The 26,565-nt window shown below is 37.7% G+C and overlaps 1 protein-coding gene across 1 annotated transcript in view; it reads right to left on the minus strand.

Moving 5' to 3' along the window:
* LOC131430146 (estradiol 17-beta-dehydrogenase 11) overlaps window positions 1-18,615 on the minus strand; it is a 92,928-nt gene extending 74,313 nt beyond the window's left edge. Inside the window, exon 1 of the mRNA XM_058594867.1 lies at window positions 17,966-18,615. Coding sequence (XP_058450850.1) covers window positions 17,966-18,121 — 156 coding nt within the window. The 5' untranslated portion in view covers window positions 18,122-18,615. The remainder of the gene's footprint in view (window positions 1-17,965) is intronic.
* Window positions 18,616-26,565: the final 7,950 nt, after the last annotated feature.

Consider the following 26,565-nt stretch of genomic DNA (forward strand, 5'->3'; position numbering starts at 1 on the left):
AGCATAATTTAGTTGTGGCGAGTTTGAGAATCGGTTCTATGTGTGCAAAAAAGAAGTAAAACAAAAGTTTGAAAAAAAAAAACGAACTGCGTTAATCACTTTTGCTGACACAAAAACGACATACCTTCTCGAGTGTTATGTTCATTTGTCTGTGGTACAAATTTGGATCAATTCATTTCCACCATATGGAACATTCAATCAACCAAAAACTCAAAGGTTTTTGAACTCTAAAAACTTGTGTCACCGACCATCGGGTACCACTTTCATCAATTCTTGCGCATCACAACCGAAAGACGTCGTCAAAAATCACACTTTCGCAATGTTTGTTGAGCTAAATGGAGTGAACACTCGGTTAGCTGTAAATATGACTGCAGTGGGAAACCAACCGACTGCAATGAAGCCAGTGGGATTGTAATTATCACCGAATGGGAAAATGAATTGAACAAACGTTTTCTTGCATTAGAAAGCTGTCGAAGATAATTCATCAGGGATGCGCTTAATGACGCAGGTTAATTATAGGTAGGTGAAAACTCGGTCCATCTGGGTTAAAGTCTATTCGCACTATTCCGGGACGGCCGGGACGGGACCATCCGATTCTTTTTATGCGTTGAGGACAGTACGCTTAAGACGTAAGGATTTGAATACTTTCCCGCTTAAAATTAAATTTTGTTTGAAACGGTTATGAATATCGAAAAATCGACCTAAATTGAAATCCTTGAAATTTGATTGAGAATATTCTGTGAAATTTTTTGAACGATTCATTGAGTTTACCGTGTGAGTTGTATTTTTTTCTAACTGAAGAACTGCTGAAAACTTCGCCTGGAATGGCATATCTCTACTTGTTCATCGAATATCTCGACTTTGAAGGCTTATATCATAAATCTACCGTAGTGTAGATAATTTAGTTCAGATATGATTAGCACATAAAAACGTATATGTAGTCACGAAAAAAATTAGGTTTTATATTTTTCTATGAAACACAGTCAGATTCAGTGCGTCTGCCGTTTTATCCGCTATAAATTTTCAGCTGATCGTGTCAGACGAGTTCTAGTTTTCAGCAAGCTATCGAACAAGACGGGTTTCGTGTCCTGATCAAACATTATTGGTGAAAATGAATAATTTGCGGTACGGATTAATTCACCATCTTTTCGTCTAATGCTATTTTAAAGGTTTGACAAATCTTTTTTTTCAAAGGGCAAAATGTTGGAGGACCGATGAGTCAAGTGTACCGCTCTAGATGGAGACTATACTGAAGAATAACAAAATTTTCACGATAAAAAATATATTTTTTCCTAGTTAGGCCTGAAACTTCTCATTCCATGTAGTACATTTGATTTTAAAAGTTTTTGATAGATTGTTGAGCATCCCTCATAGCATGCTGAATTTGCTTCTGTTCACTAAAAGGGTATATTGCTCGGCATTCTGTAAGGGATGCTTTATTAAAAGGGTCACCTATGAATTGTTTAGCATTCTTTCGTAGATTCAGAATGACTTGTATATTGCTGTCATCTTTCTTTATCCAATGCACAATTCCTTCCATATTTCATCATTTTCTACTTATATGGAGCATTCTGAGAAGTAATGGAATGGAATGGACAGATTTACAAAAATCCATGAGAACGTGTCATTCGAGCCAATTATTTATGGTTATTTGGTTCTGGTTAATTCAAACGAAAAACGGCATGGTTTGACGATTTTGCGTAACGATAAAATTCATTTTTTTTATTAGCATTAATGGCAACTTTCAAAGAATATTAAGTTAAATTTTCAGGAAGAAAATAATAAGGCAAAGGCAGCAATTATTCGGACGGGCCACGGGAAAAAGTAGAATTGGGGAACAGGTATAGCGATTTAAAGGATATAACGCGATTTTGTTATTGTATTGTGAGTACAAATTAGTTCGGTACATTCGGTATATTGAACAGTAACAGCTGATGTCAATAGTTTCAAGAGGCTAGACATCAGTCATTAATATTCAGTTCATATTGCTTCGAGTTTCAAAATAAAACCTTGTTTTTCACTGTGGTAAGCAATTTTGAGTTAACTAAGCAGCATTTGTGCGCAATTTTAGTTTTCTGTTTTGATTGGAAGAAACGGGCAGCTGAAGCGCATCAAATGGCAAGGCACTTGGGATAAAGTTATTCTCCCGCATGACAACGCTCGGCCTCATGTCGCTAAAGTCGTGAAAAAACTACAAGGACCAGCCCCATGGGGTTGTTCGAGCCATTGATGTGGAACAAGGAAACCAAAATTTCTAATGATCTACAATCAAACAGTTGAATCAATCGTCACACTTTTGAATCCGCAATTGCACGAGAGTCTGCCTAGATTGATCTTGATTAGGAACCAACACCGAACATTGATTAGGAACCAACACCGAACATCGATGAAATTACACAAATACCCCAAATGTATGCAATTATATATTTGTACATACCTGCGATACGATTTTGATATTAAAGCTTCTCTTCGTCAAGCTTGTGTTCAAGTTTTGTATGTAAGAAGTTATTGTCGTGAATACGACTTACTTTACTATGGGGCGCCTTTTCAAAATTAGCCATATGGAAGAATGGGCAGAACTTAATCGCGAATATCTCGACTTGTATTAATGGTAGCAACATAATTCTTTCACCATTTCATCAAAAATATGATCAGGAATTCAGGATAATATTTTGAACAGTGTGCGATAACCACAAACAACTCAAAAATTAAGTTTTCTTAAAATTTGAAAACAACGCGGAAAACTTTTTACTTTCGCTTGGGTTTTTCGCGCAAGGACGACGATTTTGAGATAGTCAGGCACATATCTTCAACTGAATGCGTATAAAAGGGGAACCGTGGTCGAAAATCGATCATTTCTTCTTGTGCGTTCGATGGAAGCAGACGTCGTGGGAGTGGAATCATCAACCAGCAGCGAGAGAGAATGCACCTTCTGCGTGGTTAATAAAAACCTCAAACGCTCAGGTCGCATCTCTCATTCGCTTGCTGGCCATCGAGGCGCGAGGACCAGCCAGCAGCAGCAGCGGGAGTTAAATTTTCCACCAGCAGCGAGAGAGAATGCACCTTCTGCGTGGTTAATAAAAACCTCAAACGCTCAGGTCGCATCTCTCATTCGCTTGCTGGCCATCGAGGCGAGAGGACCAGCCAGCAGCAGCAGCGGGAGTTAAACTTTCCACCAGCAGCGAGAGAGAATGCACCTTCTGCGTGGTTAATAAAAACCTCAAACGCTCAGGTCGCATCTCTCATTCGCTTGCTGGCCATCGAGGCGCCTGGACCAGCCAGCAGCAGCAGCGGGAGTTAAACTTTCCACCAGCAGCGAGAGAGAATGCACCTTCTGCGTGGTTAATAAAAACCTCAAACGCTCAGGTCGCATCTCTCATTCGCTTGCTGGCCATCGAGGCGCGAGGGCCAGCCAGCAGCAGCAGCGGGAGTTAAACTTTCCACCAGCAGCGAGAGAGAATGCACCTTCTGCGTGGTTAATAAAAACCTCAAACGCTCAGGTCGCATCTCTCATTCGCTTGCTGGCCATCGAGGCGCGAGGACCAGCCAGCAGCAGCAGCGGGAGTTAAACTTTCCACCAGCAGCGAGAGAGAATGCACCTTCTGCGTGGTTAATAAAAACCTCAAACGCTCAGGTCGCATCTCTCATTCGCTTGCTGGCCATCGAGGCGAGAGGACCAGCCAGCAGCAGCAGCGACGGAGAATGCACCTTCTGCGTGGTTTAAATCCTCAAACGCTCAGGTCGCATCTCTCATTCGTTTGCTGGCCACCAAGGCGAGAACCAGCAGCGACTGAAACTGGATTCTGAGTGTTATTGGATCTAAATTTAGGTCTTGAACTCAGGGTCCAGTTCTCTATTCCAGACTTCTATTCGGTTGTTTTTAAAACCATAATAATACTCCTAAAGAATTATGCGGAATTTACTTTACTGTACCTCTATACAACCCATTTTTGTCGTGAATACGACTTACTTTACTATGGGGTGCCTTTTCAAAATTTACCCTCTGAGAGAGTGATAAGAATCAGAACGCGTTCTAAGGAAGAGAACAAAATATCTGCTGCTGTACAACAAATCGTCCGGGAAAAATGTTCCGAAAAGTGGTGAATATCGCAGTGAGTTCCTCAATTTGGTCCTTGTGAATGCTAGAAACGAGTCCCTTCAGCATATTGATAGTTTCTTTCAATAAAATATGCAAATCCGAAATGAAATAATCGACATTAAAATTCTGTATGCGGCTATTTTTATAGCCGTTAGGACCGCCCATTAGTGAGAAAGCTACAAACGAAATCAGGTAGAAACAAGCCTCTCAACAAAACTTGAATCAGTTTGGATTGTATCGCCACTGCGAGCAGATGTGTTTTGTGTCGTCTGCACGCTTTCGACAAGAGCGCTTACGTCACAGCTGCCAGTCATTAGCATTGGGAAAAAAACAACGATGGAGAGCATTGCACAATATCAGCCGTTCTAATGGCTCTAAAAGTTTTCTAAAGAACTATTAGGATTTGTTGTTCGCAAATCGTAGGGAAATATCCTCAGTTTACGGCAAATCAAGAACAGTTTGCTTATGGCGTTTTCGTTTTTAATTTGCACTACACCGGTGCAGTGCTACACTGAGGCATGCATAAACGAACAAAACTGACGAAAACATAAACAGTAACCATTGACTACAATAAACGATTCCATTGCACAGAGCTACACCAAACTTTTGATGAGTGCTACACCAGTGGTATCGGTGCAGAAAAAGTGTAGCACTGGTGTAGTGCAATTGGCAAAAACGAACGGTTTCAGTGCAGCTTTCGCTACACCGGTGTAGTGCAATTTAAAAACGAAAACGACATTAGATTTGTGCACTTTTCGCTGTGTGAAACTCACAGTAATCGAGATCAAGTGAAGCTTTCTTTGTTTTTGCGAAAAATGTTCCAGAGTTTAATGTCGTAGAGAATTACGCAATTTGACTTTTCTGAATGCTAGAAACGAGTCCCTTCAGCATATTGATAGTTTCTTTCAATAAATTATGCAAATCCGAAATGAAATAATCAACATTAAAATTCTGAATGCGGCTATTTTTATAGCCGTTAGGACCGCCCATTAGTGAAAAAGCTACAAACGAAATCACATAAAAGGAAATCTCTTAACAAAAATTGAATCAGTTTGGATTCTATCGCCCCTATGAGCAGATGTGTTTTGTGTCGTCTGCACAGCTAGTTTCGCTTTCGACAAGAGCGAATTCGTCACAGCTGCCAGTCATTAGCATTGGGAAAAAACAACGGTGGAGAGCATTGCACAATATCAGCCGTTCTAATGGCTCTAAAAGTTTTCTAAAGAACTATTAGGATTTGTTGTTTGCAAATCGTAGGGAAATATCCTCAGTTTACTACAAATCAAGAACAGTTTGCTTAGATTTGTGCACTTTTCGCTGTGTGAAATTCACAGTAATCGAGATCAAGTGAAGCTTTCTTTGTTTTTGCGAAAAATGTGAAAAAGGGGAATGCGTGCATAATTCATACAATTGATATTCGGAAGTGTTAAGGAACATGTCAGTTGTTTTCGTATTCACGACATCCAGTTATGTCTCTGACATTACCCACCCGCCTTTTTTTTTATAGCGTTACGTTTCTCTGCCATTCTGCGATTTCGGTTGAAGCGATAAACTTTCTCTCATTATCAATCGAGTTTATCTTATATAAATTTGAAATTAATCTTGAGCACTCGAAATTTACCCTGGGATAGATGTCAATTTCTCAGGTGAAACATTACATGGAATTTCATCCGAGATTGCATGACACAAGATCAGAGGAGGCTACCACGTTTGGCATAAAGTCGTTTGGCATAACTCCGTTTGGCATAATAGTTATTTGAAATAATTATTATTTGGCATAATGGTCATTTGGCATAATGGTCATTTTGCATAACAGATGAACATGCTGCTTAATGAAAATTGTTTTTATTTACTGAAATTGTGTAAGGTCTAATGCGGCTACGCCTCATCGTTTTTAATGACCCGCTGTCCGACCTCGCTACTGCTCGTTCGAATCTAACTGAGAGATAGCTCCAAGCTTTGGGTAATCCGGGCAAACGCTCGCAACTAGACAGAGGTGATTTCTGCGGGGGCGCTGCCTGTCTGCTATTTACTACTGAATTTTAAAAATAAAATATAATAATGCTATTTCACGTAATATTATCGAAATATTCGGACCGAATATAAAATTCACACATTTCGTTCTTTGCAAAACATCATCCAATCAAAAAATAAACGAAAATTTACATTAAAATATTACGAATCCAATTATTATTATGACAAATGTCATTATGCCAAATGACTATTATGCCAAATGGCCATTATTCCAAATAACTGTTTTGCCAAATAACCATTATGCCAAACGGCGTTATGTCAAACGGTATTATGCCAAATGACCTTATGCCAAACGGGACGCCCTCGATCAGAGCATACCAATTAAAGCTTCAAATCGTTTTATAGCACTTTTTGTCTTACTGTCTAGCAACAACCTACTTCTAGCATGCTACGCGTAGGACTGAAACGTTGGCTATAATTTTGCGTGCTTCCAACAGCTTCGCTTTTGCGCTTATTCCCTTTGATATATCGCTTACTCTTTCAAAACCGTCGACTATGGCAGGGAAATCCAATATGCCAGAGATTTTTAGCAGACAAAATAGGACACTGCTCGCTACTAATCAAAATTTCAATCATTTATAATTGAAAATACGTGACTTGATACATTCAAATCGAATCGTAGAAATAGTTTTAACCGAATAATGAAATAATATTAATAATTGGTACACAATATACTGAGCTGTGAGTGTTTAAAATCTGACCACATTTCTGCGTGTATTTTTCCTTGAGTTTCTAATTCGCACCCCTATATACAAAATAAAAATGTGTTCCACATCAAAATATTTGGAAACGCTCAAGTGGGGCATTTTGCCGCACCCGCCGTATTCTCCTGGCATTGCACTTTTTGGTTACTGGTTGTTCAGACGGATGCAGCACGATCTGGCCGGTCATCGGTTTATTTCTTTTGCAGAAATCAAAAATTGGCTTCAAACTTGGGTAACCTCAAAAGACGAGATATTTATTCGAGACGGAATTCGGAAATTGCCTGAGAGGTGAGAAAAAGTAGTAACTAGCGTTGGACGATACTTTGATCAATCTTTAAATTCTTTTTATTTTGAAATAAATGCATTTTTGACCAAAAAAAAAGAAACCGAATTAATTTGTACTCCCAAAAAAATAAAAATTAATAACGAATTTGAAGAAAAAACTCTCCAGCATTACCTAGTAAATGATCCACAGAAATAGTGTTCATAATTTCAAAAGGATCAAAGCAGTAGTTATGAGATATACCTTGATGATCAATGCCTTCATTAAATTGTATTTGTTTTGTTATATTGTTTCATACAAATTTCCAAAGCAGTTGGAAAATTCAATAACATCGAAAATAGTTAAAATAAACTCAAGCGACGTTTGCTAATTAGCTCTTTTTTATTGTTTGTTTCCTAATGACTTGTTGAATATCAAGAAAGATGGAAAGAAGGCATTACCGAAAGTCAATTTTAGCATGCATGAAATTTTCAATACAGCCATCGTCCCGTAATGCCTTACAAAAAGATGAAACTGTTCCGTAAATTATCAAATTTCATTGCAACATGCGTCTCTTTTTACGATTACTCTATTCGGTTTCGTATCTTGGTTGAAAGTGAAGTAGACAGCGCAGATGCATTGTGAATCTATGCATTTCACCAAAACCAACTGGTTGGCGCACTGTGGGATGTTGCATTACCCCGGCTGGCTAAAACTGTCTTTACGTCATTATAAAACAATCATCAAGGACAATAATTTATTCCTGAGTTCTAACGGACAATGTTCGGTTAGTTATTATAAGACGGCCCAGTTGGTTTTATTTTAATTCTGTACTTTTGACCACCTAAATTAAACAGATGACACTCCGTGCGGTGGTTATGGTCACAATGCAGTTGCAACAACATCATCGAACTGCTTATTCGCCGGTTTATTGCTAGTCGCTTTCTTACAATTGGTGATTGCTGTTGTTGTTGTCTCGCCGGTTGGGTGAAAAGAAATGCGAAAAGGAGATGGATGAAGGTAGAGGCAGAGATTATTGTTCACAGTGTTGCTGATCTGGTCGTGCAACAACGAAGGTGTGCCTCTTTCCAGTAGCGTTGAAATGGTACCAGTCATTATGCAACCTTATTCAAAAATGTCAACTTATTCGTAGAAAAAAAAAAGAAGCGAATTGTGAATGAGTTTTGCGTCGTGTTTGACTTTTAATTAGTTTTTTTCGGTTCAGTTGAATAATCATATCCAATTAGCTTGACTTCATTTACACTATTGCAAAGCACACCGCCAAACTTATAGGTTTGTGCGGTGGCTCATCGTAAAGCTAATGCTGTTACCCGTTTGCAACAGTTAGCCCTTGTTCAGAGACTCAATAGTACGGCAGGTTTTTAGCACGCCCTTAAACACTATATAAAGTATTTACAAGACGTCTGTACAAGACAATAAAGTGATGCAATATTATTATACATGTTCAATGAGCCGATCTTGTTAAATGGAACAACGCCGGAGCTCATTCAGTTTTATGCTCATTTTATTATCATATGTTTTTGTAGCCAAGTTGTTTAATTCAATGAATAAAGTTGTTCAACATAATGCTAGTTTATTAAATCTTCATAACCTATGAAACATATTTTTCCGTCAGAATTCCGTAGTAGCTTTACCTTTTTAGGTTCAGAGTCATTTCACCTGCACGTCAAAATTCACATCTCAAATCACGATGCAGATCAATTAACAACAACTATTGATATACAGATGTTTGATTTTTTTCAACTCTATAGTAATTGGGTTTGTAAACAATCCTTCGATTGGTAAAGTATAAGTTTCTAAACTACTGAAATTCGTGGACTGCGAATTGACCACGATTTGTTTTCATCCGAGAAGGGACATTGCGAGACTGCGTAATTTACATAATTGTGTTACTCTAGTACAGTTCGTGTACAGGCGATTCAAGTGGAACATTGCTATGAGTCGAACACTCAATGTAATGTCAATTCGCTAGAAATATTTGCACAAAACGTTTTGTGGCATTGTATCATTTTTTCAGTATGATTCGATTCAATCAATGAGGTTATGCTATTCCAATCAATATTCGCTAATTCGAAATCCTGAAAGACGCTATTGAACTGTATGTTAAATGACTAAATTCATGCGTCTTTGACTCTCTGCATCCCAAAATTCCGAATGCATTAGAATAAGCGCGCGTTAGAAATGGCTGCTCTACCACCCATGGAAGTTGACCATCAATGTCAGCTTCCCTTTCTGAGTAGCCTAGATGGCTGTGTAGTGTCGGTAGTGGTTCCCAATTGGCTAAGCATAACGCTACGGTCTAGCTGTCCCGGTGGTATAAGTTCACCAAACGGGTAAGCCGCGTGGCATCCGGCGGAATTATTTTCAACCAAGAATTGATCCACTGGTTTCCTGTTCCATGTCGTAAGAGACCATAAAAATAGGAGCTCCCAAGCCAATGCGTATTTCCAAAAAAAAAAATCCTTGGTATTACATTCCTGTAGTGGAATTTGACCTTCTGTTTCAACAGACTTCGCAGCCGATTCAGAGTGTACCGAACCAATGTATGGCTGGTGCAACGATTCTACTGACACTACGAATCCTTCCAGATCTGCGCTCGAACATACGACAACTGGTTTTTAAGATCAGCGCCCTATGCATTGAACCGCCAACCCGGGACATGTGTATTTCCAAACCGATGACTGAATGGCTGCAGGAGCTTAAATAATGCAGTCGTGAACGGAATATCATGGGCTTTTCGTTTACTGTGCTAAGCGAAGTTCTGGCACAGGGGACGATTGCATTATCGTAACTCGTGGGATTTATATGATTAAAACATTTTTTTAAAAAATTCATCCATTGGCGATTATAAACCAATACATTTGGTTTGTACTAGTTTCTGGGGATGGAGTGTACATTACTTTAATCGATAATGGTTAGAGTAGCACATATCAATCTCCTGCATAAACGTACAGCAACTATGAATCTATTCAGACTTCTGGTAAAGCTACAGCTTTATACACAGAAAAAATACTGAAATTTACACGATACGTTAATCAATGGTACTATTAAATAGACATCATTTGAATCGAAAATCTGATTTATAAACATGATTTACGCTCGGATATTTTTTTCTTGAAATACAGTACATTTTACAGAAAAAAAAACAAAAAAATACAGTACATCGGCTTTAAAAAACAGTACGTTTTACAGTACACATTCTATATAAAAATGATGAGTAAAACAGAAGAAAACTATTATCAGATGATACTTATTTATCATCTCGATGTTTTTTTTTCATTTATCAGTGAAAATAAAACAAATATTTCAGTCAAATCCTAAATAACTGAATATACGAATCATGAAATAATCATCAATTGTATACATTTGTATCGTTTCAATCGCCTTCGATTTCGATCTTTCTGCAGTTGCCGTCTCGTATTTTTCTTTTGATGAAATTTGACGAAGCAGTCCATATTCTGTTTTGAGGTAATTGTAGAATTCAACGCATTCGTACTTTAAGTTGCACTTCATAATCAGTATCGCTTCCAGTGTATCCACTTCCAAGCACGTCTTATCTGTGTTAGTTTTGTTGACTGCAGAAAATGTGCGTTCCACTGAAGCTGATGTTCCTGGTAAGAATAAAATATACTCAACTATTATAGCAATGTCTTGGTACCCGCAATCTGCACGTTTGAGATGTTTGGATATTTCCATCCAGCGATTCACAATTGAAACGTTGCCATTTCTCCATTTTGTGATATTTTCATGACGAAAAGGAGAGCGACAAATTTTTTGACATTTCCATTCGTTCTGTACTATCGTCTCACAAAAAAGGGCCGAGCTATAAATGACAGATTCTCTTTGTTTATTTGGCGATTATTAACACTTCGCATAAGTCTCAAGTAAAATCCTTAATCTTTCGAATATTATTAGAAACTGAGAAAATTTCTATGAAAGCGCAGCAATAATTAAAAAAAAAAGGTCAACAAAGAGAGGCTCTCATTTGCAGGTAAGCCCTTCTGTCGTGGAACGATCGAGTTCACCGTTCGCTGTGTGCAAAGATGCCAGATTCACAGATTAATCCCTGGCTGTTTGCATGTATTTATATTCGCTATGTGATTGTGATATGCGTTGACATCAAATCGCATTGGATATTCTCAATTATCAAGTAACATCCGCATATCACTTGATATCAGGTATTATTTTTATTTTATTACCACAGAACATAAACTATTTTCGGTATACCAAATTTCGAAACGTCAAAGAAATAAAATTATGTATTTATTTTTTTCTGTTTGCAAAAAAAAACACAGTACTTTTGAAAGGCAAAATACAGTACAAAGAAAAATACAGTACATTTTAGAGTGAAAAACAGTACGCAGTATTTGGGTCCAAAATACAGTACAATACTGTAAAGTACAGTACGGATCCGAGCCTTAACCATGATCGATGTAAAATAAAATTGGAATGCATTGATTTTTCAATGCATAAGAGTGTATATTAAAAAAAAAACGCTTCGTTTTGCTTTCAAAGTATACTGAAAAATGAAGAGCTGTAAAGAAACTTTCCATTCAATTACCTGCTCTAAATATGTGCATGAAAATTGATGTAAATTCACAAAATATTTTCATCTATGTAGCTTTGGTCCAAGAAATGAATATACTTATACTTTGTAAAGTTGTTAAACATAGTCTTCGTTGCCTTCTATAGGAATGATATGATTAATCCACGTGAAATGCCTCGATCATGCTTAATACTGCTCTTAAAGTATGTCTGATATCGGCCGTGACATCAATGCTCATCATATCATTTAGGGTAGCACAGATATAAATTCGAGAGGCTCTGATATGGTGGGATTTGAGAGCAGCACAAACCTGCACATAGTCAATGCAGCAAGTTTTCCTATCATACTTTTCCAAGAGAGGAGGTTTTTGGACGTAACTCTCTGCTCTGATAGAATTGCGCATGAGTTCGTAATTTGGCTCGAACCTTCGTTATAAGGAGTGTATCGAAAAGTAGTTAGCAACATTGATTATTAAATAAACGAAAAAAACATATTTTGACATCACTTTACGATATATTGTAGAAAAATTACATTTTTATGCATTTCACTGATTATATTGAAAAAAATCCTAGTTTCTGTGAAACGCTCGCACTTTGGACTTGACATTCTTCATTAAATTCTGCACAGTTACTTTTGTGACTTTTCTGGTGGCAGCTGTAAAGTTTTTTTTTGAACTCCTGCATGTTTTGGGACACTGTACCTTCCTTCCGAAAGTGCCGCTTGACAATTGCCCAATACCTTTCAATTGGCCGAAGATCCGGGCAGCTCGGTGGGTTGATGTCCTTTTTCACGAATTGTACATTATTTTTTGACAACCACTGTAGAACGGAGTTGGCGTAGTGGGCTGAAGCCAAATCCGGCCAGAAGAGAGAAGGAGCCTTATGCTTTCTGTACAGTGGCAGCATTCTCTTCTTCAAACATTCTTCCTCGTACACCTTGGCGTGAAGAAAATCGATGACCGCAAACCACAGGTACAAATTGCTTGCCAGACCAACACCTTCTGCCCAAACTTTTTCATCGTCACCGTGGTGTCAGCGTCGTCCAGGTCCTGGTACACCGATTTCGTATAATATTGCGATCCGGGCAGCGCTCGAGAGTCTTCCTTGGCGTAGGTTTCGTCATCGATCAGGATGCATCCGTCTTTATTCTGTAGAATCCGGTTATACAGTTTTCGCGCTCTTGTTTTGGCCTGAACTTGCTGTACCAGGGACTTTTTCGGCACCTTCTGTTTCTTGTACATTTTCAGGAGGTTCCGAACTTTGATCCGTTGAATCATCCCGATGCTGGTGTTGAACTGCTTGGCCAAATCCCGCGTCGACGCCGATGGGTTTTTCCTGATGTACTCAACCACTTTTAAGTCCCGGTCGGGCTGGCTGGGACCCGTTTCCCTACCGGATCGGGGCAAATCCTTCATGGAAAGGGTCTTACCGAACTTCTCGATAGTATTTTTGACTCTGGTGTGGTGCACTTTTACCCGGTTTGCAATTTCGTTATACGTGACACCACTTTCTGAGCACCAAGTGTGCAGAATTTTCTTTCGCGTTTTCGGATCAATTCGACTCATCATTCTTCTTCTTCTTCTTCTGGTGGCGTCAACTCACTTGAGATGACGCCGATTGATGGCACAGCGATTTAGCTATATTGCCAGTTAGTTTTCGTTTATAGTCCAATGGACTTTCTTTTCACTGGACTACAAGTGAAACCCTCGCTATGTGACAACGTGGAGTCACCGAAGTACGGATGAAAATCCTTTCTTTCTCGCGAAATACTCGAATTTTCACCGCACTAACACGATACGACGTGTTCACTCGTTGAGGGTTTCACCGGAAGTCGCGACTCATCATTGAAACGATAAACCATACCGAAATCAATCGATTGCGCAGCTGTTATTGACATGTAAACAAACATGTCACCGCAAAACACGCTGCAAAAAATTAAGCCATTTCAGAGTAATAACTGTTGGAATGTTGCTAACTACTTATCGATACACTCCTTATGATCATAGGAATATCTTTTTTATCATTCAAACGTCAAATTCGATATTGTCACATATCGCAATCCCAAATATACAAGCTAAGACCTCTATGAAAAGAGCTTGGTGACTAGATTTTACGGGACCTGATTTGGAAAATGTTGCCGACAAGACAAACTCACTCATAGTTGCAGAATATGAAGAGGCTTGTTCACTTCGGATTGTGCGAGCTACTAGAGAAACTCCTTGGTGAAATGTTGAACTTGCTACACAGATAAAAATGTTTACACATATTTTCATGCACATATTTGGAGTAGGGAATTGAATATAAAGTTACTTCTCAGGTCTTTATTTTTCAATAAACTGTAAATTCAACTTCAAGCAAAGCAAATCTTGGCATTACATTCCTTTTGTGGAATTTGGCCTTTCTGTTTCAACAGACTTCGCAGCCGATTCTTAGGCTGTGAACCATTTCGTGGTTAATTTCAACTTTTGGTTGAAATCTGACACTCGAGTGGTTATTTTGATGTTGTCGAAAATAACCCTGCTCGAAAGCATGGTTATTTTTGACAGATCGATGGTTACTTTTCGACACTGAAAAAAATCTTGCAAAAAATTCTAATATCAATTCTTTAGTCAAAATTATTTCCAGTGCAAAATAAATCCAAATAACCTTCCATCCGTCAAACTTCTAAATAAGCCGCAGTTTTAGTTAAATTTAACTACTCGACACAAAAAACCACTCAAGTGTCAGATTTTAACCAAAAGTTAAAATTAACCGCGAAATAGTGCAAAGCCTTAGTGTACAGAATCATTGCATGGCTAGTACTATGGATCCTACTGACACTAAGAATCCTTCCAGGTCGGGGCTCGAACATACGACAACTGGCTTGTAAGACCAGCGTCCTATGCATTGAACCGCCAACCCGGGACAAATTCAACTTCAAATAAGCGTAAATTGAAAAATATGCTATGATATTCATTGGAGAATCAGAACATTTCAATATACTTTTACATCGATGGTGATTTCCAATCAATTGTTTCATTCAAATAAGGTCTATTTCAAAGTATTGATTTACATGTCATGTGAATTTCATTATTTTTTTCTGTGTAGACTAAGGAGAGTATGCAGAAGAACTTGGAACCACCGATGTAGAGATGGGTCATTCGGGGGCATTCGTGTCGGCTCGAAGGGTTTACAAAAATGCTCTTCGATCATCTGAGCGAAGTGGTTGAAAAAGCCTTTGCACAAATGTCTCTAGTCTCAACGAGGCTAGCAGATTAAATAAGTTACTTCCGAAATCTAAGGACTTTAATGTCGGTTTCTTAATAACTTCAGGTAGTGAGTACTTGTCTAATAAAGGTGATTTCACTATCTTTTTAACACGCACTTTCCAGGATGTATGGGCACTTGCTCGAAGAGTAATGACGAATGAATCCGTCAAATGGGCAGTGTAGATTTTTGCTCCGTACAAGTCTCCTGAGAACGAAGAAGTTTTTCCTTTTAATCTTTGAGCCCTTTGATATATTCCAAGAGCTTGGCAAGAAATAATTGTCAAATTCATTCCCAAAGGCGGTCGCTTCCCTTAACGCCCAAGAGAAATATTTTTCCCTTCTATAAAATTTTCGTCCTGGACATCTTATGGTCGAGCTTTTGGAATATCACGACAACCACAAGTGTTCCTAAAACAAGAAGCATCTTGTGCATACCGTCTTGAGATTTGGAACAGTAACCCTATAGACCAGGGATTCCCAAAGTGGTCGATATAGACCCCTTGGGGTCGATATCCTTTTTGCGCGGGTCCACGTAAACGAAAACTGACTATGGGGGTCGACGAGGTTTAGAAATCGACCCCCTATTGTTCGATATAAGGTATTATTTGAAATATTTACGCTAAAAAAGTTGTGTTTATTTGACTATCCGCAGAAATTGGTAAGTATTTTACATCAATAATAAAAAAGCAAGAAATTGAATTTTCAAAGGAATTTGTTGATGGGGGTCTGAGGCCTAAGTTAGTTTTAGTAAAGGGGTCCATGACCCAAAATAGTTTGAGAACCCCTGCTATAGACTATGTTACTAGCTACACTCGCTCAGATGGTTACTTAGGTTACTTACGCTCCTAGTGACCTAACTCACACATGCAGTTTTCCTTTCAAAACATTTAATGTGAGCTATCCTCTTCGTGAGGAATGGTTGTCTGGTTATTTAGAACGACAAATTCATGAACACATAGTTTGTTATACGGACGGTTCCGTGTTGGATATTCGTGCTGGTTCTAGTGTCTACTGTCATGAAATGAGACTAGAGCAGTATCGTTCACTTGGTAGATACTGTACTGAGTTCTTAGTAGATACTGTACTGAGCAGAAATCTACGCGATTCTGGGCGGGGTATAATCGGTACTTCAGCAGAAAATCTACGGTAAACGAATTTATTTTTGTTCTGACAGTCAGGCAGCTTCAAAGGAACTCAGTTCGAATGATTCACGGTCGAATCATGTGATTGCATGTCGAACTCAAATCGACTTAAACATTCTGGTGTTACTGGAAATGAAACGAATGATTTCGTTGGTCTTGAACCAGCTTTATCCCTGTCAACTAGTTGAATAAAGCAAAAGATTTGTTTTTGGGCTTCATCAAAACATGCCAGCTACTGGCGCGCTTTGCAAACTTTCGCCCAGATTGCAGTATTCTGGTCAGAGCTCTTATTGGACATTGCAAACTCAACTATCACATGGCTACTATTCAGTATGCTGAGTATTATTCGTGTGATTTGTGTGAATGAGATTACGATACTGCAACGCGTTGACGAAAATGTAACTGTACCGTATTGACGCAACTATGTATCCGGGTTTTTGGTTATCCATACATGGTTGAATCTAGGTATGGGGAGCTAAAATTAAAGACGATCAACGATGGACCAGATGTTCACCTTGCTACATATCGATGACAAATCACGAATGATTTGCTAGCTTTACCAAGTATACAAACATGCTGATATTGGAAGGCTTATAAAACACGGCAGACTACAGTGGGTAGAACTTCTGGTAAGAATGCCGGAAGAGAAAATGGCCTACGTGACACTCAGTAGAGAGGCTGAAAGAGGTCGTTTCTGCTATCCAGGAAATTTTTTTTTTCAATACTGAGTAGAGTACAATCAACAAACGTCACTGTCAATGTTTTACACCGGCCGAGCTTTTTAGGTGGATGGTGGCTCTGATGGACCCAAAAGCATCGAAGAAGACAATAAGAAAATCTCTAGCACTGGTAGACTGACTGACTGACAAAATTAAGTCACGCTTCGGTCGTGATGAGATATATATGTACGAAAGTTCAATACCCAATTGAGTTGCTCTTTGAGCTGTGATTCGTCACATCCAGAGAAGGCATTTTTTTTTTTTTAATTTTCATTTCTCAGTGACGAACACTTTAATTTTTGCTATTTTGATTCGTCAGTCTGTTTTCAACCTGTTTTACGTTGGTGGCTGATGAACAGAAAGGTAAAATATAGGAAAAACCGAAAATAAACATTATTCATGTAATAAACGTACAGTTAGTTTTGAGGAACGAAATATATGTGAAAGCAATGTCCGAAAATGTTTGCAATTACAAGTTATTTGTTTAGAAATTGTTCAGGAAACATATTATTCATTCTTGGCAGCCGGCTACCCAGAGTTTAATAAGCAATGACTAGATTTCATATGATTTTCTTCATGCAACCGTATATTTGATGAATAAATGGGAATGATTCATTTGCAAATATAATTCTTTGGTATTAAACAATTGATAACAAGTGGTGCGATTGTATTATAAGTCGTCTCATTAGTCGAGTGACAGCATTATTTTGCGGAATATTTAGCCTCAACGGGTTTCAAGAGAAATCGAACCATTATCTTCGTCTCGGATTCTGCAATCATTTTCAAAAAAAATTTCAGCGAATTGCTAACCTCGTGCTCAACCAAATCAACTCTGCGGCACCCACAGAAGAATCTGGAAAGTCGTAGTTCTTCTATTAAATTGTTTAGCGTTCTAGTTTATTACTTCCACTCCTTGGGGTTAAATTCAATAAACTATAATATTGGAAACATGCAGTTCATCGCATAAGTAACCATCATTGAACGTAAATGTACTTATTATGTGCCATTTTTTGAGCATTCGAATTAAATATGAAAACACAGAGAAATTGGAATCAGACTAAAAAAAATAAATACCAAATGAGTTGAATGCCTTATCCTAACAGAAAGTAACGAACCCGATTTGATTCCTCATTCAACTTTGGTATCCCGTATTATACACTATTTTCTTAGAAGTAACTCTTTTGCACCTACCTTCACTTTACGGAATCGGTAGGGAATGCAGGTCAACAGACACGTTTCCAGAGTGTAGTAGATCGATTTGAAGAAGAAAATGAAGAAATCGATGAAGAGCGTCAGAAAGTGATCCATCGGGTTCTCGTAAAGCATATCAGTCATCTGGAGAGCCATTGCTCCGTTGTTGTGCTTCCACTTCCAGATATCTAGGTTAACACGATGCACTACACCCAACCGTGGTGAATAAAAGAATTTTCAACTCTCACTGCTCCACGATAAACATTTAATTCACCACTTTTATAGCCCAAACCGTTGAATCAGCATCCGAAAACTAAACTCACTTAGGCCCACCAGAGGAACATCGGTAGTGTGTTGGCCACTTTCTTTTTATTTCCTTCTCTAACTTAAGGCACTATTTAACCGGTTGGATCTCCAAGTAACCGAAACTCACTCAACGGTTTGTTTTCGTACGATTGGCCTCGGTTTTGACGGTAAATACACGGAAGAAAAAGAGAATGAAACACTTCACTGGAGAAAAGTTTCGGAACTCGTAACAGTTATGGGAAGGCCGTGACGACTTTCTTCCAACTCGAAATAAGCTGGCCTTACGAAACCAGAGAAAAGAGCGAGCGATCCGTTCGACCAATCGCTGGAAGAGACAAAAGCCGACTGATCGTTGCGGCAGCACTGCGATCATCGCGCTATTCGGAAACGGTTGTTTGTTTAGTAGGAGCTTTATGGGCGAGTTTGGAACCGGCTAGAAGCTAACCGAAGATGGTCGAGCCCCAGTCGAACACGTGAGCGAAAGGTGCTCATTCGTGGTTTAGTTTATAAATGACTGTTTTGCTGGAGGCTCGAGGAAAGGCCATATTTGAGTGACCAATAGAAAGCGAACAGCACAATCAATTGAATGCAGTAGACCTGAACGCACGAATTTTGCACAGAAAACTGCTGTAATTGATATTCCATACGGTCAATGTTTCTCAGGCCGGAAACGTTGAATCATTTAAAACTCTTTCAGAGGCAGGCCAAAAACAAAAAAAAAATACCACAGATAGCAGACGTACAAGTCCAGTTTCCCATAGAAGTAAAGAATTCAAAAGACGTAGTATAATTAGTTACTATCCAATAGAGGCACTTCGAGCGACTCAGCAAAATATTGTACGCTCTTGATTTTGAATTTGCATACTTACATATTCAAGTATTTCATGTCTCGGGATGACGATTCAATGCATAGGGCACTGGTCTTACACGCCAGTGTTTGTATGTTCGAGCCCGATAATTTGAGCTGATTTTTCACATGCTATGCAAACGTTTCTATAGAAAGTATTTTTTTTGCATTATTGTTCATTATCTGTAGCTCTACTACAGAATTGGAATGGCATAACAAAAAGCTATTTTCATAAGAGTATGTTAATTGTATTTGATTGATTCCATTCATGCGCTTCGAGTACGAGAATGAGCGTTTGTTTGAACTTTACTCCTTGAAAAATCCAATTCGTGCGTGAAAAGTAGGAAATACTTTACGCGAAAAATTTAATTTATGAGGAATTTCAACGAATGGATTAAATTGAATTTGAGCAGTAGCTTTACAGTGTTTGTAACACCATCGAAGGCGAACATTTATCGTTGAGTATTATTTACATTTATCTGATAAATGGGCAGTGTATGTTTTCATTAGCATTAGCATTAGCATTAGCATTAGAGACCGCCCGTGTGTTGCTACTCCGTTATTGATCTGGACCAATTGAGATTGCAAAATGATTTTTTGAAGTAACATGTTTGGGAATAACACATTGTTTCACACTGTGCAAACTGTATTGAACCATGCATGCTGATCAATACCGACGCCGGCCACGTCCGAATGCAGATCTACTTGGGAGGGAAAGGATTGTTAGTTCGATGCATGTTGCTACTAAGAACCGAAGAATCCTCTGCATTCCCACATGCATCACAGGAGAGGATACTTTGTTAGTAAATGTTTTAATAATGTTATCATGTGTTTATTGCTCTGGGTAGCCGGCTACCAAGAATGTTTTAAAGTATTATCGTTTTATGTGTTACTTTGTGCTGGCAATATAATGCACGAATCAGTCAATCTCCGAAATTGACAAAACTCCGGACAGCCGGCTGTCGAGTATGCAGTCACTCGTTTATGCATCTACCTTTCGCGTTTTTTTTTTTAGTCATGCAAAAAAAACACATGTGGATTGATAAAAAAAGGTATCATCTTACTGCTAGGTGGATTAAGTACGTTTTTATAAATGAAACTACGTGATACAAAATAAACGAGCGAATAGGATTTAAACAAAAACGTTGATTCATTGCATTGAAATATTCTAAACAGTTATTATAAAATCATTTTAAATCACCAAACAAAGGTCAACAGATTTCACACGCGTCTTGATTCTTTATTATTTCCGCTTTATTATTTTAATTATTTATTAAAATTATTAATTGGTTATATTAGTTGATCTGGACAGCCGGCTACCGAGAAAAATATTAATTTACTGTTTGAAATATTAATATCAAGTGTTTTTTACTATGTATTGAAAATACCGATATATGTTATCTCTGTTATTAACTTTGAAATATAAACGGATTTGCGCAATGGTTGAATTTTATCATTCATTTTATAATCCTGAAAGACAATCAATAACATGGAAGAAGAAATCATTCCTAATAAAACTTTTCTCCGAAGCTAGACGGAAATTGATAGGTTGAATAAAGAGATGATTTAGTAAAATAGAGTAATCAGAAGTAAAACATTGAAAATATCTGATAACTGAAAGGAAAAAGAAACTCCTGCAATTGTCGCGTTTTACGACATGGAAGCAGGAACCCAGTGGATCTATTCTTGGTTCTTTTTTTTCCGCCGGATTCCACACGGCTTCTAGGCTGGTGCAGTCCGGAGAGAGCTAATAGGTACTATCAATCTCCTAGTGGACCCCAGCCCCTAAATGGGCAGTATATGTTTTCAGCCGGAAAAGTAATGATTTATCATACACCAGGTTAACCAATAATCAGCCAAGATTTTTTCTTTTATTTGGTACAGTAATCAAGTAACAATCTTTGAATACTGTTCGACTCTACCTACACAGGAAAAAATAATTGAACTTACACGATATCTATCTCAATAGTAATATGAAACAGACATCAATTGAACTGAAAACTTGATGGAAAACCATAATATAATGCCGTTTTTCATTGAAAAACACTGGTGGCGTGGATTGCTCTGATTTTGCACTTTCAAGCAGAAATGCAATATTTTGATGGTGTTTCATTGCCATTTCGAAAGTGCAAAACCAGAGCAATCCACGCCAACAGTGTTTCTCAATGAAAAACGCCATAAGTAAAATTAAATATCAATGTATTGATTTTTCTTTGAATTAAACTGTATTTTTTGATTAATGTTTAGGGTTGCTTCTAAAGTATAATAAAACAAGAAGAACTGTGAAGTAATTTGATATTCAATTTTCTGCTCCAAATATATGAATGAAAAATGATGTATATTTACAAAATATTTTTATCTGTGTAGTGACATAATGATGTTTTCCTCATGATTATGAAATTTATCGAAATAAAACAAGTACACAGCTAATAAAATAATGTAAATTTGAGTCACTTATATTCACATAAAAGAATTGTTTTGAATTGTGAATGTAAATTATTTGCAACGCAATGCATGCGGAAATTTTACTGAATTTGACATCGAAATAGATACAAAATCACATATTAAAAGATGTGCTACATACTTGGATTTCCGTCATGTAAAAAAATCATTTTTTGCCTTTATCATAAAGAAAGGTTATACAATCGCCTAGTACGTAAAATGTGTGTGTGTGTGTGTGTGTGTGTGTGTGTGTGTGTGTGTGTGTGTGTGTGTGTGTGTGTGTGTGTGTGTCTTTCACAATTCTCGGAGATAGCTGAACGAATTTTCATAAACATAAATTCAAAAAAAGGTCTTGCAGTCTCATTCAAAATTCCGAATTATTATTTGAACATGACTTTCGGTTCCGGAATTATAAGGTGATATGTACAAAAAAAATCAACTATGTGCGCCAATTTTTCTCAGAGACGGCAGAAACCGATTTTTACAAATTTACATTCGAATAAAAGGTCTTAAGGAGTTACACTACTGTAGAAAAAAAGGACTTTTTGGGGAATTATTTTGGGATCCAAAAAATGGAGTAATCCTAATTTTGTATAGAGCACTTTTTATTATGTATATTTAAGTACAAAAATGATCAGTTTTAAAATTTGAAAAACAAAATGGCGAATTGGCGTCATTTTCGCGAAAGTGCTGCATTTTGACGGCCGGAAATACAGCTCCCGCAATTTTCGATCTAGAACAAAAAACAAAACATTTTCTAATTTCATATTACAGTGTGCATAGAAGTACGTAGGGGTTTTTTAATTAATTGATTTTCTGTAAAATGGAAGCCCTTCGAAAAAAGAAAATTTGAGGTCGATTTCTCTCTCTCTCTCTCTCTCTCTCTCTCTCTCTCTTTCTCTGTGTGTGTATGTATGTGTGTGTTTGTGTGTGTATGTGTGTATGTGTGTATGTAACGTTTTTTTTGCACTAACTTTTCTCCGAGATGGCCGAACCGATTTTCATAAACTTAGATTCAAATGAAAGGTCGTGGTCCCATACAAAATTGCTTAATATTATTTGGATCCAACTTCCGGTTCGGGAGTTATGGGGTAAAATGTACAAAAAATGAAATTATGTGTTCTAACTTTTCTCATAGATGGCGCGACCGATTTTCACAAGCTTAGGTTCGAATGAAAGGTCCTGTGGTCCCATACATAATTTCTGAATTTCATCCGGATCTGACTTCCGGATCCGGAAATATAGGGTAAAGTGTTTTAAAAATTTTATACCGCCACTGAAAAGGGCGAAAAATCATAAAAAGTCCTCCAATCTTCTCCAATTGATAGTTTTTATCAGTAGACGGTCAAACAAACCGATTTCGGTTATTCTTTTAAGAATCGAAAAAAATTATTGTGAAGAACACCACCGTATTATATATGATAGTATGATTGATATGAGAAAGGCATCATTACACCACTGGGTGGATTAAAACAGGTTTTGTGAAAAGTATAGACTTTCTACATAACATACTCAAAAATGAGAAAAATCAGTTCAGTGGTTAATTCTCATGGAACTGTTTAGTTTTACAAGCTTACAAAATCATCTTCGAGTTTGATCCTAAAAACCCAAATAACTCGACTATTGAAATTGACGACTCGATTATTGAAAGCTAAGTTTTATAACTATAATTCCATTTATTTTCCCCTACCCACAAGTACCGTGTGCGTCTCATTTTGTGGTGAATTTCGTGAAATTTTATCCATACGCATGATTCAACTTTGCCATCGAGCAACTTTTTTAGTCTTCAAGGGCGTGAAACCGGTTGAGCCCATATGAGTAAGGAGAGTTATCATGCTAGTCAGTGTAATGGGACTCGGTGTTTCCAATTGTTATATGCTAGCTTCATGCAGGACCTTGGTCCATTTTTCCTTTCTCTCTTTTTATTTTACATTTTTTTTGCATGATGGATAGGCGGTTTTCGTTCAATGAATGTAACTTTGTGTGCTGAATTACCATTACTACGAACAAGGTTCGAGTTGAATTATCGTAATTCATATTCATTTCTCTCAATGCCTTTCAATTCTATCAATATATTATCATGTTTCTGTTTTAATAAAAATCATATCGATATTTCAAATCTTCGTTTAAACTTCCGTTGCCATGATTCTGATCTTTTTTTAGAAGATAGTTTTGCGAATTCAGTGACTCACGACGGAAATGAATTCTGTGGCAGAAGGTGAGTCGTGAATGTTTCCAGAGCCGCGCTAAGTAAAAAGATAGAATATAAAAATCAAGATTTGTGTGGATATGATATTCCCGTACTCATCAATTGAACAAATAAGGAACACAAAGTTATTGCAACACAGTCCATGCACTATGAAATTTGATGTATTCATTGGATAACAACTAAAGACTATAGCCACGTAAACATATGAAATCTGTCCAAAAAGAGAATTCATATTGTTATATCATATTTTAAAGAGCTTAGACTGGACACAATTTTCCCAAAATTTCAACCCTTCAACTGCCATATTAACAGAGCTAGGGTGGTTCAATTGATTTTTATTTGTTTTTTAAGTAACCGCTTCACGGATGTTTCGGACGCTGTTAGGAAGGCTGCAGTTTATTCCTAATATTTTAATTATTTCATGCTTTAAAAAATACAAAAAAAATTTAAAACATATATTTTCACAATTCCGATGTTGGTACCACTTTGGATTCAAACTCCATTAGAAAGAAACACATGGTGCTTCGTTACAGTATTTATGCACCTTGGGTTTCCTTCAACAACACTTTAATGGAGACGCATGGTTGATTGTTCATCTATTATTTTTTTTATTTAAAAGATATTTTATTCAGGCCTATTTGCGTACAAGATTTACGTGGCCGATTTAGCTGAGTTTTTAGATAATTTTTTGTTTGTTTTGGATCTCGTTGTCACCCTTTTTCTAGGGGGAGAGGAGCTTCCATTTTCCTCCTGCGAGGATTGAGGGGCAGTTTGTTCGTGGTTCGTCTCGTCATCTATTGCCGTTGTATTGTTGTTGATTTCGTTGCTAGTTGCTGTACATGCGCCTTGTTGTACATTGTTTGCAGTTGCTGGTTGGTTGGATGGTAAGCTGTTAACTGCAGCTGGTGTACTTTGTTCTATAGGGGTTACGTTGGATGGTTTCGTTGAAGGGGATACTTCCCTGTTGTTGGTGACTGTCACAGGTGTACTGGGGTTGCTTGGGGTTGATGTGAAGGAAGCACCATTGTCCTTTGGTATAGTTGTCTCCTTGTCCGGTTTATCACATGGCTTACCGTAGTGAACAGCTTTTTGGCAATATTGACATGTGGCCATCTGATTGTCATAGGTAACAAGTGATTTGCACGGTATTCTTGTATCCTGACCGAATGTCACATAAGAAGGTATAGGCCTCCTCAAGCGCATGCGTAACAAACGTATGCCATTTAGAATACCGGGGTAAAAATTTCTTCCACTTTTCTTTTTCGATAGAGAGAATCTTTCCGTATTGGGACATAGTTGCGCGAATATAAGGATCGGGGACGCATGAGGGAAGATCATGCACACGCACTTCTATAGCACTATCTTCCATATCTACCGGAATGTTGTACTTGATATTTTCATGCTCCACATAGTGCACATTATTATTGTCTTTAGCGAATTGAATTGCATCCAACTCTTTGTAGAACTGGATATAAACAACATTATTGGTCTTATTTCATTGAAGTAAATGCACACGTTTAATGTCAAGATGCATTTGCTCCTTAAGCAAACCTTCAAGTTCTCGTATCGAAGATCGAATTTTGCACTGTCTGAGGTCAACAATAATTTTATTCTTTCGTACCGGCGGTAGCTTTTGTTCGTTTGGTTCACTCATTTTCGAGATCTATTGTTCACTACACAATACTGTACTTGGTTTCTTCTGTCCCCAACATAAGCGGTTTTGTTTTATAGACTGACTTGGATGAGATGTAAACCCGAACTGTCCATCTATTATTGAAAAATCCAGAGTGATACGCAGTGGCGTACCGAGAAAATTTGGCGCTCGGGGCAAATTAGATTTTAAGAGTTGCATCTTAAAAAAAATGGAAAATAAATAGTAAGCCTACCTGATAATACCTAGACCATCATTGTCTCTGTTTTCAAAGTTTTCGATGGAGTGGTTGCGTCTGAAATCAAATGATATGAAAATTATCAGAACCACCCTAGCTCCATCAATATGGCATTTGAATTTTTGGGAAAAAATTGTTTCCAGTCCAAGCTCTTTCAAATATGGTATGACGATATGAATTCTCCTTGGGGGTAGATTCTTTATGGTTACCCGGTTATAGCCTTTGTAAGACAGTTTATAGGGGAAAATGAGGCAATACACATATCAGAAGTTACCATTTTTTGCGTAAAATTTTTAACGATGTTGACATTCCATGCATTCCATGACATTGCATGCAGTGATAGCATTTCACTAGAGTGATAGGAAAGCGCATTTCTTCTCAGTGTCGAATAGACATAATTTGAGTGCGTGCTTGTGGTTAAAGAAGCTGGTGCTAGTGAAACTCTTCTCTTCGCGTGAATCGCTCTCATGCTCGCCTAAATACACCCCAGTGACTACTGGTGCGTGATAGTGAGCGAACACTTTTGTGATTTAATTTTTAATTTTATAGAAGGTAGCACTGGCCATGCTATGACAATCTTTTTCGCTGCAAGGAAAAACAAAGTTTTAAGGTCTGAGGACAGAGTGTCGCGTGTTGAGTTTTAAATCGACCACGTGACTGTACCGGGTTGCCAGCATACATTTTATTATTTTGATGAGTAGTTTTATCACATTAATCTATCGTATGGGTTGGACATTACATGGATTCCAATGAACAATGAAAAAATATTCAACTTTCACAAAGATTGAATGTGAAACAAAAAATGTGTTTCAACTGAAGTCTTTTTTATGCGAGTTTACGTACCGCATCAAAAACCGCATAACTCTGAAAATTCGCATAAAAAAAACCGCATAGCTCTGAAATGTTT

The sequence above is a fragment of the Malaya genurostris genome, chromosome 2, assembly GCF_030247185.1.
Source record: "Malaya genurostris strain Urasoe2022 chromosome 2, Malgen_1.1, whole genome shotgun sequence".
NCBI lineage: Eukaryota > Metazoa > Arthropoda > Insecta > Diptera > Culicidae > Malaya > Malaya genurostris.